Source organism: Capsaspora owczarzaki, assembly GCF_000151315.2.
Source record: "Capsaspora owczarzaki ATCC 30864 unplaced genomic scaffold supercont2.2, whole genome shotgun sequence".
In the NCBI taxonomy this organism is placed as follows: domain Eukaryota; class Filasterea; order Ministeriida; family Capsasporidae; genus Capsaspora; species Capsaspora owczarzaki.
Genome location: NW_011887293.1, coordinates 2,594,483 through 2,608,513, shown reverse-complemented (window position 1 = coordinate 2,608,513; position 14,031 = coordinate 2,594,483). Strand labels below are relative to the sequence as shown.

Here is a 14,031-nt window from a genome sequence, read left to right as displayed (position 1 = left end):
GAATGCAATGTTCTCTCTCTCTCTCTCTCTCTCTCTCTTTCTCCATTGCATTGTGCTCCTCGCTCCTCCATCTCAGCATTTTGTCGCACGTTGCTAAAGATGGAAACCCCCGACAAAGTGCCACATGCCACTCTCTCTCTTTTTTTTTTTTATTTTTATTTTTTTTTATTATTATTATTATTATTTTTTTTTTTTTGATTTTTGAGTGGCTTTTCATTATTTTCATTCCTTTTTTTTTTTTCTTTTTCTTTTTTTTCCTCTCCTTCGTTCTTTCACTGTTGCTTGCTTTTGACGTTCGCTGGTTTTGCTGGGTTTTTTTTCCTTGCATCCATCATAATCACACGAATGCTGCCTCAGCGTGGGTGGACTGTCGCCACGCCGGCTCCTCTGCTGATGCTGCTGCTGGCCGTCCTTACACTTGTGTCACTCTCCGCTCCAGTTCACGGTGGGTCTCAATGCTGAGTGGCTCGCCATGACTCGCTGTCTCTCTCTCGCTCTCGCTCCCTCTCTCCTTCAGCCTCAAACCCACCCTCAAAACCACAACAGCACCAATCCGCTCCTCCTTCTCGCGCTGCTTGCATGGCCGCTTCGTCCGTCCCTCCGCTTCACTGATTGTCGCGCCCCATGCCCCGCTCAATCTCTCTCTCTCTCTCTCTCTCTCTCTGTCGCCGACAACATTGTCTCTCCATTACGACCCTCCATCCATAAACTCAACCATAACCCCTAAACTGAGAACATCCAGTGCTGTTCGCCGGAATGAATGACAAAGTGGCTGAAAATCTCAGAAAACCCGCCAATTCATTCCCACTTTTGAACATTTGACGCAAATGTCACTTTGTGATTTCTCACTTTTGCGAAATGCCTCCATGAGCTCGCTGGAATCACTAACCTCGCTGATTCGCTTTGACTTTTGTGCAGGCGTGAATCTAAAGTACCTCTTCTTCTTTGACCGCGGAACGTTCGATCCTGATCGAGTTTCCTCAACGACGACCGACAGCTACATGTATTTGGAACGATCAGACGGCGGATCCTACCAAGCACGCACAGTTTTCGGCACCTTGACACCTCAATGGTCAGACGACTACCTTGTAACATTGCCGAATGTAAGTAGCGCATTCGTCGTCCCACAGTTAGGGGATTCCTCAAGCTCACTGGCCTTTGGTCACGCTGTGTAATTTGTCAGGATATCAGCGTTGATATTTCCATGTGGCTTAACGTGTTTGGCTCGGATATTCGCTTCGGAACATACAAGACGATCAATTTGGCAACCCTTACGAACCAGAACACCTTCTACTATTTCAATTCTACTCAATTCACCAACTATTGGTATGCCTTCTCCGTCATGGTCCTTCCGACAAACACGGCTTCCCGTCTGGCCGATTGCAGCTCTTCTTCCACGTTGACTGCGACTCAAGGATTCATTCGCGATGGCAATTCTATCTATGACATTAATGCGGATTGCAATTTTAATGTGCAAGTTGCATCCGCTGTTTCATACACGCTCACCTTCTACAGCTTCGCGACCGAACCCCGCTACGATGTTCTCAAGTTCTTCAACTCGGCCAATCAACTTGTTGGGTCTTTCAACGGATCGCTGCCTGTTCCGTTCGATTTCACGATCGTTGGCAACAAGTTTAGCGCCGAGTTCACTTCAGACGACACCAACGTCGACTATGGCTTTCTCATCATGTACACTGCCAACTTTTGTGAGTATTGCTCGTCCAACCCACGAGTGCACTTCGTTTTTTGCTTTCTGACCTCGACTCTCGTTTTTGTATCGTCATCTTTCAGTCAGCACATCGTCAAGCGCGACTCCGTCAAGCGCGACTCCTTCATCAACAAGGTCAAGCGCGACTCCTTCATCGACAAGATCAAGCATGACTCCTACATCAACGCCGTCAAGTGCAACACCGTCCTCGACCGGAGAGGCGTCTACCGCTGCTGATTCGTCGACGCCGGTTGCTCCGCTTGCGTCTACCACGAACGAACCTGCCATTTCCAGCACGTTGGTGCCATCCGAAATCTCTTCATCCGCCGACCTCTCGTCGTCTGCAGCATTGAGCTCAACTGTCCAGACATCTTCTGTCCACTCATCCATTCCCTCGAGCCGTACACCGGCGGCATCCACCCATTCGCCTCCGCCCTCCTCCGCTCCAGTCGTATCGTCGTCTACCCCGTCGCACCAGTCGGCGGGAGCTCCTCTGGGCGGTAGCGGCGGCTCCAGCTTCCCGGTTGCCGCTGTGGCTGGCGGTGTGGCCGGCGGGCTTGTCCTCCTGCTGGTGATTGTCTTGGTGTGTCGGCGTCGAGGACAGTCCAGCCCCCGGTACAAACCAAGGGTGTCCACTGCTCCCGAGATTGAGCCAACCACGCGCATGTCGTGGCTGTTCAAGCGGGGCGGTCGCGAAACTCGTCACGGCAACAGCACCGACATGACGATGAATGCATTGGGCAACAGCGACGGCGTTTATGCGGCTGTCGGTTCATCGCGGCACGATTTGCTGCGCACGGATAATGACGGTGCGTTTTGGAACTGCGTGTGTGTTTTGATGCACTTTGCGCCGTTGTCGTTTGTGACTCATTGTGTTTTCTCTTGATTCTTCCCTGTTGACCATCTCAGACTCGACTCAATACTCGGACGTGACGACCGTCAAATCGAGTCGCCCTTCAAGCAATGAGACGACGTATGCGACCGCCACATCACGCGGTCCGCGCGACTCCAAGGCAAGCGGCAAGCCCGATGTGAATTACGCCGCAATCGAGTTTGGGGGTGTTTACGACACTCCCATCACCCGCGCCTCGAACGCGTGATTGTGATTTTTCCTTTGTCCAATTGTCCAATTTGACGATTGTGATGCTGTATTTTCTGTCATGTTCTGCTTCCATCTTACCCCCGCGCTCAGACGCCCGTTTTCTGTATTACTCCTGTTGTTTTGTGTGTTGCTCCTTCGTTCCGTTCCGTGTATCATCACTTTGCTGTTTGTTGTTTGTCACTCTCTGTACGTCAACATTTGACTACACACTGCTCAGCGGTCGGTTTGACTCCATGATCCACAATGTACAGTACTGCATTGCGCGGCTCTACGTGGTGAATAGCGAATTTTGTTCAATGGTGTGGTTTACAAGTACAAATAAGGAAGGCGAGCTTCTGAGCAGAACAGAGTTCTCTGAGCAACGGACAACGGACTCGGATCGCGGACTGCCGCATCCGCTACAACCAGGCACCTTGATCCTGCGCTACCTGTTGAGCCTGCTCGGTCCCTGTGGCTGTCGTCGTCGCTGAAGCCGAAGCTGACGATGACGGTGTCAAGGTCGCGGCATTCTCAGCAGCTTCGCGCGCTCCTCCATCAGCCTGCAGTGCCTCTGCCAGCGCCGCGTCCCTGTAGTGGCTCTCCTGGTGCCGCCGTGACCTGGGTTTGCGTCCAAACCGCTGCAGCAGCATGTCTTCGAGCGCTGCGATCAGTCGCTGCTGCTTTGCAATGACGGCAACGTTCTCGACGATCGCCTCGACGAGCTCTGCGTCCCGTCCGTCCGGATCAAACTCGTGCAGCTCCTTGTTCGACCGCACCAGATGCGTGATTGAGTTGCGCAGGCGGTCCAGCTCGACCTCGGTCGCGAGCTCGCCCGCGTCAGCCATCGCAGCCACAATGCGATCGAGCTCCTCCGTCTCCGTCTCATCACCATGCAGCCCAGCATCAGAAGACGCTGCATTGCTGCTATTATTGCTATTGTTGCTACTGTTGGCGGTCGGGCGTCGAAAGTCCGTCATGAAGACGCCTGGCATGATTTCGCGCTCCTCCGCGTCAGTGCTTCCACGACTTGGATCCGTGCTCATGATGAATACGACAATATGGAAAAAAAGGTCTGGTAAAACGGGTTTGAGAATTTGGTGACTGAGCCCCAGAGCATTTGCATTGGACTGCTGAATAGAGAGGGCCTCCCTAAAAAGACTCAGTCCCCCCTGTTCATTTCCTCGCCCTGCCACCTATATCATTGGAAAGAGCATAAATTATATAGTTGATTTGGTAATTTTGGTGCGAATCGGAGGGGAAAATTTTCGCTTCGATTTGGCTGGGCGTGCATTAGGGCTGAGTCTTTTTAGGGAGAAACTGACTTTGCCAGTCCCGTGTCGCCCGTGTCGAGGATCTGTCGGCCCATCTTCAACTGGGACATGTAATACCAACTGGTATCTATGTATTGCAGTTGGTGCGACGGTTACTGTATGTGACCACAGAACCCGGCAGGTGCCAGACCGCCCGCGCCGGACGGGCATGGTCCAATCTTCCCCTGCCTAGACATGATTTCACCCTTTTTGACCGGAAAAAACACATAACTACATTGAATGACATGGGATGCACATAGAATTGAACACAAAACACGGAAAATTACAGTGGTAGCGTGTTGCTTCGAGAAAGGTTTGTCAGGTCGCTGAGCGCCGGCCTTGACGACGCAGGTTGGAGGTCTACACGCGCCAATTTGACATTATGTCCATCTTGCTTCGTAGTACTACGCGTTGGCATGCGATAGCGTCGGATTTCTTGGAGTTCGGTGGAGCTCAGCTGATAATCGACTTGAACAACATCGCTCGAGTCTGATGTGACCGTGGTGAAGACGGGCGCGACGTTTTCATCGTCATCTTCCTGGCGACGCTTGCGGGCGGCTTGAGGTTGACGCTGGACATCGCTGGGGTCCTCCTGGTTGTCGTTGTGGCCGATGGCAGCGGAAGCCATTTCGGACGACGCTTGATTCTCGTCGTCATCGTCGTCAGACTCGCTTTCCTCCTCGCTGGCTGATTGATCCAAGTCGACAGTGTCGTTCGCCATCGATTGCGAAGCGAGAATGGGCCTAGGCCTGCTGACGCGCCGAGGAACGAGAGGTGTGGAAGCGGTCGCCGCTGGCTCAAGACTTAGAAGAGTGGGTCGCTTGAGACGGTTCTTGAAAAATGTCGCGCGGTCACGTACGAGCTTGGTATGCTGCAGGCGAGCAGCAGCTAGCTTGTTTCGGGTCTCCGCGGCAGTTGCCGATTCGATGTCCTGCTCGACCTCTTCTCCCAGAGCAGCCAGCTGAGTCTCCAGAGCAAGAATTGTCTCCGCAAGTGTCAAGATGCGTGAGTCAAGGTCTTTTAGCGTGCGGAGGAAGATGGGCCGTTGCCGATTGTACTCTTCTTTCAGAGGTTCGAGCTGCTTCCTCTTCTCTTGCAACTCCTGCCGCTTAAGCTGGGCATCCCTATTCTCCGGCGTAAGCGGGGATCGAGCGGTCGAGTTCATAGAAACGCGCATGGAGCTGTTGCCAATGCTCCTGGACCGCAGGGGCCTGGGTGGGGCCCGAAGGACTTCTTGCACCGAAAGTTCGACCTCGAGATTTCGACGCAAATCAGCTACCGCTGCATCGTGCACCCTCTTTTGCTGTAGAGCTCTCGGAGTGCAACCAATGGTTACCAGGGCGGCATCGGCAATCTGACGGACACGGTACAACGCCGAATACCGAGCATCCGGGGTCGGGGGTGGCTCGGGAATGTGCAGCGAGGGGGGTCGTAGACACGGCAACGTCAGCGACGGAAGGCAACGCTAGGGTCTTGTGCTTTTCCGTGTCCAGCGGATAGATACCAGTTTGGCGAAACCCAGATCGGATCAAGTTGGATCGGTCGTCAATTTCGTTCCACGCCCGAATGGCCCCGTGAAGCTTGATGTTCACGTCGATGAGTGGCGAGTCTTCATCCAAAATCGACTGCACGTGAGTCTCGAGCAAGTTCTTGTACCAGGCAAAGACGGTGACGTCGAGCGGCTGCAAGTGAGTCGACGTGTGCGATGGAAGGATCGCAACCAGGATGTTGTTGCTCACCGCGAGGTCAATCAACCCGACAGTGAACTTGTGACACGAGCTGCCATCCATCACCAATAGAACGGGGGTGGTGGTAGCTCGCTCCTTGACGACCTCGACGAAATCTCGAAACCACTTGTCGAAGATTTCCTCGTTGATGAAGCCGGACTCGGACTGGTGAATCAACTCCTCGTCCAGGCCCTCGGTGCACCTGTGAGGTAGAGTGGGCCGTGGATGCGCGACAATGAAGTGGGGCGCAACAGGAGCGGTGCCATCAGCACAAACAGTAAACAGACCAGTAACATGCGGTCCCATCGTAATGGTTCGGCCAGATCGCCGACTGACACGCTTGACACCAACAGCAGCCAGGGCACGCTTCTTTTTACGACCCACAGAGCAATCCGACTCGTCCATGTTGAAAATATTGGCCGGCGTAGCGAAAAGAGTCGGGTAAAGATTGCTGTACTCCGCCAGTAGCGCGAACAAACTGCCGAGCTTCTTTTCACTCAAAGCAGCCACTCGAAGTGTTTCCAACACGCTGCTACTGCGCCAGCCAATCTGTGAGCTGTGACGGGCGACAAAATCATTGACCCACTTGTCGGAAACTTTGTCGTGCTCAAATTGACGTCTTTCCACGCCGTCCGGCCTCGGCACCTTCGAGGCTGCAAGCACATATCGAGTGAATTCCGTTTTGCTCAGAGAGACAGCTCCTAAGCAGCACCGCTTGACAAACTCGACGAGCTCTTGCTCCTCGGGGACGGTGAACACGTAGCCTTGTCCCTGGATGGGATCCTCGCGCAGAACGTCAGCCAACTCATCTAAGGTCATTCCAGGAATGTCAGGAGCGAGGTTGGCGTGGGCCTTGATGCAGCGGGCGATCATGGACTGCGATCGACCCAGCGCATGGGCGATTTGGCGGGTCGTCCAGATTCGCTCGGCGGAGGCTCCCGGAGCTCCGCCGACATCCGTAGTGGATAGGAACGGGTCAAAATAGTATAGTTTGAGGGCGGTGGCCTTCGTCAGGAGCCTCTGGCGGAAGGGAGACGCGGTCGCAATCTGGGCGAGGCCGACCTCAAGTTGCTCCTGCGCCCGTCTGACCATGTCTTCCTTGTAGCTGGAATGAGTGTTCATTGATATTCGAAGACGGCGGCGGGGTGGGAGGAATACAAGCCGAGATAATCGGGTTTGAGTCTTTTTAGGGTGGGGGCGCAATGGTTTTTGGACTGAGTCTTTTTAGGGAGGCCCTCTCTAATCCTTCAGATAGCTCATTCACCATTGAACTGTGTCTTGCGACCGTCCATTGCCATGCTACAACAACTAGTTCATGCTCAATGAAACACAGTGCTGCAATTGCTGCCATTGCTCATCCTTGTTCCCGACGCTCAGTTGTCTCAGACCTCTCTGTCATTCTACTCAGTCCTCAGTTCCCTGTTTTCATTCTTTATCATCACTCCATTCAGCCAGTTCAGTCTGGTCGCTCTGTGCTTCTTGTGTTGTACCGTTGCTGGGGGATGCTCCCGCTCGAGACGCTCGTTGGTCTGCTCGCGACGCTCGTGCAGCGGGGTGACTTGGCAGCACTCTCAGCGCATCTGAGCACGACACTCCCGCGCGTGATTGCTCAGCACCGCAGTGGCGATGGCACGACTGCACAGTCATCGCAGTCACAGTCACAGTCACAGTCGCAGCCGCAGCCGCAGACATCGCGCGAGGCAGCCATCACGCAGGCAGTGCTCGACACGCTGCTGATTGCTGCGGCGAGCGCAAACCAGCTCGACGCGACTCGGCTGCTCCTCGGCCTCGGTAACAAAACCCAACAAGCATGCTGCTAGCTTCATTCTTGCTCGTGGCGGCGGCGGCGGCGGTGGTGGAAAGGGATGGGCTGCACAGTAGAATCACTCACTCTGTGTTGCTCAAAATTGGTACGCACCTTCAGGAGCAAACGGAGCAGTCCCATACTGCGACGCACAAGCAATACTGAAATCAACATCTGCAAGTCCAATATCGAGCTCTTTGGCGGATGGAAATCTGGCCGCTTCGACGTTGACGGCCATTCACTCGGCCGTTCCATTCCCGCCAATTCTGAGCGCAATTCTCAACCATGTGCCGTCAGAAGGGGTCAAGTCTAGTGGTAGTAACACGCGTCATGACTCAATGTCCGATTCGGGCTCTGCGTCCAGGACCAAACGCGCGGTCGTCGCGGCGCTGCGCCAGGCGGAAGACGCCTCGCTCCGTCCGAGTTCGCCGGCACTGTGTCCTCTCGCGCTGGCGGCTGGACAAGGTCGTGTAGAAAGCGTCCTGTTGCTGCTTGCTGCTGGTGCATCCACGTCGCGGGGTGACACACAGCGGCGGTTTTCGCCCTTGCTCCTCGCAGTTCAGGAAGGTCACGTCGAAGTGGCTCGACTACTATTGCAGCACCCACATTGCAACCCAAATCTGCGGAATAGTCGGGATTACACGGCGTTGCACTTTGCCGCTCGGTTTAACAGTCATGCCATTGCACGGTTACTTTTGGTGCATCCGGCGCTTTCGTCCCAGGAGCTGCTTTCGCGGGACGGGACCTCTCCGCTCCATGTCGCTGCTGGCAAGTTTTCTTCGTTTTTTTTGCTGATTCGTTCAGTTCAGTGTTGTGCCCAACAGCCAACAACTTCCCCCAAAGATGCTGACGCGCTATTTTTTTCTGCTCTGTTTCCATAGCGCTCGGCAGCATTGATGTCTTGGAACTGCTCATCGAGCATGGTGTCGATGTGAATCAGAAAGATGGCACAATTGAGCAGGTACACGTCTGCTATTTTTGTTTGTGATTATTTGCTGTGGTACAATCCTCACTGGTTTTCCGCACATGCAGACCGCCTTGCATTATGCCGCTGCGTCCGCTTCGCCCGTTGCGGCATCGGCATGCATTCCCGCGCTGCTTCGTCGTGAGGCTGATGTGAACGCCACTACGTGCTCTGGTCAGACACCATTGCACATTGCCGCCAGACTTGGGCGCGTGGCCGCTGTGCAAGCGCTGTTGGAATACGACTGCAACAGCTCGCTCGTTGACGCGAGTGGGAACACGCCTCTTCATTTGGCCTGCATGTATGGGCACCACACCGCCGTAAATACTCTTCTCAACGACACCAAGACGCGAGAGCAACATGCCAATGATCCAAGTCTGCCGTGTCCCCTGGCCACGTTCAATGCGGCAGGCTTCTTGCCTCTGCATGTCTGTTGCTACAGTGGTTATGCAGATTGCTTGCAGGCCGTTACGAAAGTGTACAAGCTGCTGGATGTACGCGGTCGAGATGAACTTCGCTCCACCCCGCTCCATATCGCAGCAGAGATGGGACATGCTTTTTGCGTACAAGCGTTGCTGAGTCGCGGAGCGCTACTGGATGCCAAGGATCGTACTGGTGCGACACCGCGTGATCGAGCCGAGCGCCAGGGCCATTTCGAGTGCATCGTGGCACTCGTCGAGATGGAGCCACAAGCTCGGCGCCAGTATGCCATTCGCGTGCAGTCGCGCAAATCGAAAAGATTGCTCGTGAATTCGGCCGCTGACTCGCTGGCGCGGCTCGCGTTAGAGCCTGCTGCAGTGGTGGTCACGTCGTTGACGACTACTGCTGATTCTGTGGAGGAGCAGAAGGAGCACGACGCTGCTGGAGCTTCTGAAGATGAGGACGACGACAAGATGGAAATGACCGACAACCCCGTTCTTGAAAGTTCAGTAGCGGGTGCAGAGCATGTGTTTGGCAAAGTTTCTTTTGACGAAACAAAACTCATGGGTAAGGCTGACTGCAAATTTACGTCGTTGCGAAGGTACAAAAGGGTTTGCCGCTCACACTAACGATTGATGCTCTTCCAGATTGGTGCAGCCAGCCAAAGTCCAAAACATTCGTTGGACGGTACGAGCAGCGACGCGTCGCCATTCGGCGTTTTGAGGCGGATTTGGCCCAATTTGCACAATCCGAAGTGGATTTGTTTTTGCGAGTTTCGGAAACTACCATTCACGCCAACATTCTCACCTACTTTGGTCAAGTACGTGCTGGTTGAGACAATCTTCAGTGACGTCTTTGACTTATCGTCTTATTTGGGTTTTGACTTTAGGAAATCGACGCGAAAACCGGTGATGTGTTCATCGCAATGGAGCTGTTTGCCATTCCGCTGAGGCTCTTGTTCCTTTCCGTACCTTCGTACGAAAGCTACCACGCGCAAGATCCTTTACTGCAGTCGGAGGCTGTTATGACCGTGTCAAGGCAGCTGCTAGCAAGACCCGATGCGACCTGCTTCCTTCTCAGGTTTGTGCGCCAAATCGCTTCGGCCGTCTCATTCCTCCATGGAATGAACATTATCCACGGAAGCTTGTCTCCCGACTCTATCGTTCTGACCGGATCGAACAGGTACGCTGGAGGAGAGTTTTGTTTTTTGCTCGCGAAATTTTTTGCTGATTCTCTTCTCGTTTTGGCAGCGTCAAAGTCTCGGCGTTCCATGCAACTCCGACCAGTCGCACGACCGAAAATGCTGGACTACATTCATTTATAGCCCCAGAGTACGTATTCAAGGGATCTCATTTGAACTACGAAAAGAATTGAAACGACTTACTCGACGAATGGCGCTTTGTAGACTGCAAAGTCCAAGCGATGCCCTTCCGTCCCCTGCTTCGGACATGTACTCTATGGGTGCTTTGGTGTTCTTTTTGCTTTCTCGTGGTCGATGCTTTCATGCCACCTCCAGGTAATTGTTGCGCGTATAACGCAATCTTTGAAACTTAACTTGGCGTTCAATTTTGTTTGATTGTATATTTGGTTTGAAAACAGCTGGCCGACTCGCATTGAGAAATGCCTGGGCACTACCAACCTGCACGAAGTTCGTCATTTGATTGACGCAATGACCGCTCAAGCACAGTCGAACAGGTGAGGTTTGCCAGCAAACAAACAAAACTGGAGAACGGCTTTTTGTTTTCATGCTGCATGCTCACCAAGATGCTCAAACCACCCCCGACCGCAGACCAACAATTTTGCAAGCCCTGCAACACCCGTTCTTCTGGAAGGAAGAGCAGCGCATGCAATTTCTGGAAGAGTGCAGCGAGCCTTCCCCACAAATGCACGAGCAGCTCGTTCGTGCAAATGAAGCCATCTGCCGTCAACTGTCCACGTCCAATCCCAGCAGCACTCCACCAGCATCGACCACGATCGATTGGATGAGTCGATTCCCTCCTGCCGTGTTGGCCAACTTGAAACGGCACCGCAATTACAAGTCGAACGGGCTCGTCGATGTCCTTCGAGCCGTGCGCAACTTGTACCACCACTTTCAGGAACAACCCGAAGAGTCACGGGCCAGCATTCTGGCCACTGCTGCCTCTGTCCAGATAGGCTTGTTTTCAAGTGAAGCAGCAGGAGACGATGAGGAGAGTCTGTCAGCGGCAATCGGACTGAGCCTTGGCACACGTCGCACCACCATGCTCTGCTTTGTGAGCGCCCTGTTCCCTGAGGTTATTCCTGCAATTGTTAACGCTTCAGCGTAGCCATTGACTTGGTGCGTCAACTGAACGTCTGTTTTTTTTTTCCCTTCGCATGTCAGATTTTCGTTTTTGTATTTATTGCGCTCCGCTTCTGTACTGTATCAATTCAACTCTAATCGCCGAATATTGATTTCCCAGCTTCATTTATAAACCTCGTTGCCAACTCAGTCTCAGTTTATCAAGCTTTTACCCGTTTCGCATTGGCTTGATACAACTTTGCATTGAATTTGGCGACCCGACATGAGTTCCAGCGCTTCGCCGACGCTGCCGCCGGAGCCCGCTGCTCCAGTGTACATCAATGCACTGTAAGCCCTTCTCTTTCCAGACACACACTCGATCCTCCCCCGGTGTCCGCCATGGAGCGCCCAGCCAAACTCGCGCGCTTGGACCCAACCCCGCCTCCAATACACACAACCCCCGGTCACCCATGCAAAAGCCTCGCTCTTCGTTCGGTCATCTCGAATGCGTTTCTCAATGTTCACGCTTTTTTGCTATTGTTTTGGTCAGAATGTTCAATACGGTCGGTTACCTCTTCTCTGGGATGCTCATCTTTCGTAAGGACGTTGTTTTGCACTCTCGCTCGTCACTCTCACGTTTCACCGTTTTCAAAGTCAATGTCCCTCTCTCACTTTAGTACGATACTTGATTGCGTAAAAAAATTATCACTGACTTAAAAGTCATGCAGCTCGGATTTGCACTCCTCGAGGCGGGTGCCGTGCGGGCTGCCAATGCAACAAACATTACACTCAAGGTACTATGCGTACCCTCGGCAAACCAGAAAGCTTCGGAAAGTTGACTATGGACTTGCTAACAAAACCTTGGAAATCGCAGAACACGCTCAATGCAGCGCTCGGAATGGTGTGCTACTGGGTCAGTGGCTTTGGATTGTCGTACGGCGGCGGCAACAAGTTTATCGGCTCCTCGGCGTTCTTCCTCCTCGACCTGGAGTCGCTCGGGTTCACAGAGGCATTTGCATTTTGCCAGGTTAGGTTTTTGCGGGTATGGTGGCGTTGGTTGTGAGGCGTCGTCGTGGTGGCGCTCACCTCGTTGCCTCACCTGCTCCTCACAGCTCATGTTTGCTCTCACATCCTCGACAATCATGTCGGGCTCTATGGCCGAGCGAACAAACCTTGTATCATACTGCTTTGCAGTCATTATGCTGATTCTATTTGTCTATCCCGTCGTGGTCCATTGTAAGCCACGCGCGAAATTCATTCTTCCGTGATGTGCACCGATCGGTTTTCTTCGAATCTCGTTACTTTGTTGGCTTGTTGGCTTACAATCACACAGGGTGCTGGTCTGATTGGGGCTGGCTCAGCCAGATGGGATACATTGATCACGCTGGCAGCTCGGTCGTGCACGCGACTGGTGGGTGTGCAGCACTACTGGGCGCGCTGATGGTTGGCCCGCGAATTGGGCGCTTTGGCAGCTCTGGCCAGCCCATGTCCTTGCCTGGGCATTCTACGGTACTTGTCGCCCAAGGAGCCTTGCTCTTGTGGGTTGGCTTTTTCGCCTTCAACATTTGCTCGGGCAATGATTTTACTCAAGGTTGGAACTCCGAGCTGCTTTGAGAAATGCTGTTGTGGACCGGTGACGCCATGACTGTTTGATTTTTCTGACTTTCAACCTGCAACATTTGCGTCGTCTTGGCAGCCACCATTCTTGGACACATTGCAATCACCACGACACTCTCTGGAGCGTTCGCCGCGCTGGCTGTGCTTCTTGCTGTCAAGGCAATGCAGCGAAGATGGTCTTTGCTGATTGCATTGAATGCCGTGTTGGCTGGGTTGGTCGCCATTTGTTCCGGGTGTGCAACTGTGCCACACTGGGCGGCCGTCATCATCGGCGCCTTTGCCGGCCTTCAGCTCTTGTTAACGAGCCATCTGATGGTTCGGTTTAAAATTGATGATCCTCTGGATGCAATCGCCGTTCATCTCGGTGGCGGCATCGTCGGCACCATCGGCTCTGGCTTGTTTGCGCGCGAGGAGGGCTTGGTGTTCACGGTATGGTGTTTTGACCAACACGGTTTTTGTCGTCGGTTACGCTCATTCGCTCCCTCTCTCGTGTTTATTCGACAACAGGGAGACTTCTCGCAGCTTGGCATTCAATTGCTTGGCATTCTTTGTGTGTGCAGCTGGACTTGTGAGTTTGTTGGTTGGTCGTTTTGTCTGATGGTGAATGGTTGATCGCTCAGCGGATGCTTGCAATGTCAGGTGCCTGGAGCTTTCTCGTGTTCTTTGCCTTGCGACGAGCAGGAATGCTACGAGTGTCCGAGAAAGCTGAACTTGAAGGTCAGCAACTGCAGCATACTCTGCAGAGAGCAAGCGTGACTTGTGCTAATCTTCTGCCCTGACTTGTTGCTATTGTCGCCCCTCCTCACTCCAGGCTTGGACGTTTATACACACCGCGAGCCATCCTATCCAGAATTTATGGGGATGCGACGCGATCCCGACGAGCTTGCAATGCGTCCGACGCTCTTCCCGCTTGCCGAGGCTCGCGATTTGAATGCATAAGCCTGCGCTTTTAATAATGTTGTGTTGATGTGTTTTTGATTTCAGTGTGTAGCCTTTTGCATGGCATCGGCTATTTCCAGTTCTGTTCAGTATGATTAAATGTTTGATTTTGAGCTAGAGGAGTGTGTATTGTTCGTTGTACCTTGCCATGAGCACGCGACGCACAGAGCAGGACAGTGGTAGCAGTTATGCTCAGTCTTG

At 53.2% G+C, this 14,031-nt stretch overlaps 5 protein-coding genes across 5 annotated transcripts; 3 read left to right on the top strand and 2 right to left on the bottom strand.

Moving 5' to 3' along the window:
* The first annotated feature begins 229 nt into the window (after positions 1-229).
* Positions 230-3,109, top strand: CAOG_01988 (hypothetical protein). The gene is made up of 5 exons (XM_004364799.2): positions 230-445; positions 919-1,103; positions 1,184-1,706; positions 1,792-2,517; positions 2,618-3,109. The coding sequence occupies exons 1-5, from the start codon at positions 346-348 to the stop codon at positions 2,806-2,808; spliced, it is 1,725 nt and encodes a 574-aa protein (XP_004364856.2). The 5' UTR covers positions 230-345; the 3' UTR covers positions 2,809-3,109.
* Positions 3,081-3,904, bottom strand: CAOG_01987 (hypothetical protein). Its single transcript, XM_004364798.2, has one exon. It carries the CDS (start codon positions 3,830-3,832, stop codon positions 3,209-3,211), a length of 624 nt encoding a protein of 207 aa, XP_004364855.1. The 5' UTR covers positions 3,833-3,904; the 3' UTR covers positions 3,081-3,208.
* A 478-nt stretch (positions 3,905-4,382) lies between these two features.
* Positions 4,383-6,918, bottom strand: CAOG_08568 (hypothetical protein; the record flags this gene model as incomplete). Its single annotated transcript, XM_011271848.1, has 2 exons — positions 4,383-5,453; positions 5,482-6,918. The coding sequence occupies 2 exons, from the start codon at positions 6,916-6,918 to the stop codon at positions 4,383-4,385; spliced, it is 2,508 nt and encodes an 835-aa protein (XP_011270150.1).
* Positions 6,919-7,175: 257 nt separating this feature from the next.
* Positions 7,176-11,441, top strand: CAOG_01986 (hypothetical protein). Its single transcript, XM_004364797.2, has 10 exons — positions 7,176-7,617; positions 7,751-8,398; positions 8,512-8,591; positions 8,663-9,581; positions 9,662-9,834; positions 9,904-10,196; positions 10,265-10,345; positions 10,420-10,530; positions 10,614-10,709; positions 10,804-11,441. The coding sequence occupies exons 1-10, from the start codon at positions 7,329-7,331 to the stop codon at positions 11,318-11,320; spliced, it is 3,207 nt and encodes a 1,068-aa protein (XP_004364854.2). The 5' UTR covers positions 7,176-7,328; the 3' UTR covers positions 11,321-11,441.
* A 54-nt stretch (positions 11,442-11,495) lies between these two features.
* Positions 11,496-13,945, top strand: CAOG_01985 (ammonium transporter). The gene is made up of 10 exons (XM_004364796.2): positions 11,496-11,622; positions 11,825-11,871; positions 11,995-12,068; positions 12,149-12,301; positions 12,387-12,510; positions 12,608-12,865; positions 12,971-13,320; positions 13,399-13,459; positions 13,531-13,608; positions 13,703-13,945. The coding sequence occupies exons 1-10, from the start codon at positions 11,558-11,560 to the stop codon at positions 13,828-13,830; spliced, it is 1,338 nt and encodes a 445-aa protein (XP_004364853.2). The 5' UTR covers positions 11,496-11,557; the 3' UTR covers positions 13,831-13,945.
* Positions 13,946-14,031: the final 86 nt, after the last annotated feature.

Excerpts from the sequence above, each read along its gene's own strand:
- CAOG_01988 (XM_004364799.2), top strand. The coding sequence starts at position 346 with ATGCTGCCTCAGCGTGGGTGGACTGTCGCCACGCCGGCTCCTCTGCTG. Across the intron at positions 1,104-1,183 it reads ACCTTGTAACATTGCCGAAT|GATATCAGCGTTGATATTTC; the intron begins GTAAGTAGCGCA and ends GTAATTTGTCAG. Across the intron at positions 1,707-1,791 it reads CATGTACACTGCCAACTTTT|TCAGCACATCGTCAAGCGCG; the intron begins GTGAGTATTGCT and ends GTCATCTTTCAG.
- CAOG_01987 (XM_004364798.2), bottom strand. The coding sequence starts at position 3,832 with ATGAGCACGGATCCAAGTCGTGGAAGCACTGACGCGGAGGAGCGCGAA.
- CAOG_01986 (XM_004364797.2), top strand. The coding sequence starts at position 7,329 with ATGCTCCCGCTCGAGACGCTCGTTGGTCTGCTCGCGACGCTCGTGCAG. Across the intron at positions 9,835-9,903 it reads TTCTCACCTACTTTGGTCAA|GAAATCGACGCGAAAACCGG; the intron begins GTACGTGCTGGT and ends TTTTGACTTTAG. Across the intron at positions 10,531-10,613 it reads TGCTTTCATGCCACCTCCAG|CTGGCCGACTCGCATTGAGA; the intron begins GTAATTGTTGCG and ends GTTTGAAAACAG.
- CAOG_01985 (XM_004364796.2), top strand. The coding sequence starts at position 11,558 with ATGAGTTCCAGCGCTTCGCCGACGCTGCCGCCGGAGCCCGCTGCTCCA. Across the intron at positions 11,872-11,994 it reads CTCTGGGATGCTCATCTTTC|TCATGCAGCTCGGATTTGCA; the intron begins GTAAGGACGTTG and ends CTGACTTAAAAG. Across the intron at positions 12,069-12,148 it reads CAACAAACATTACACTCAAG|AACACGCTCAATGCAGCGCT; the intron begins GTACTATGCGTA and ends TGGAAATCGCAG.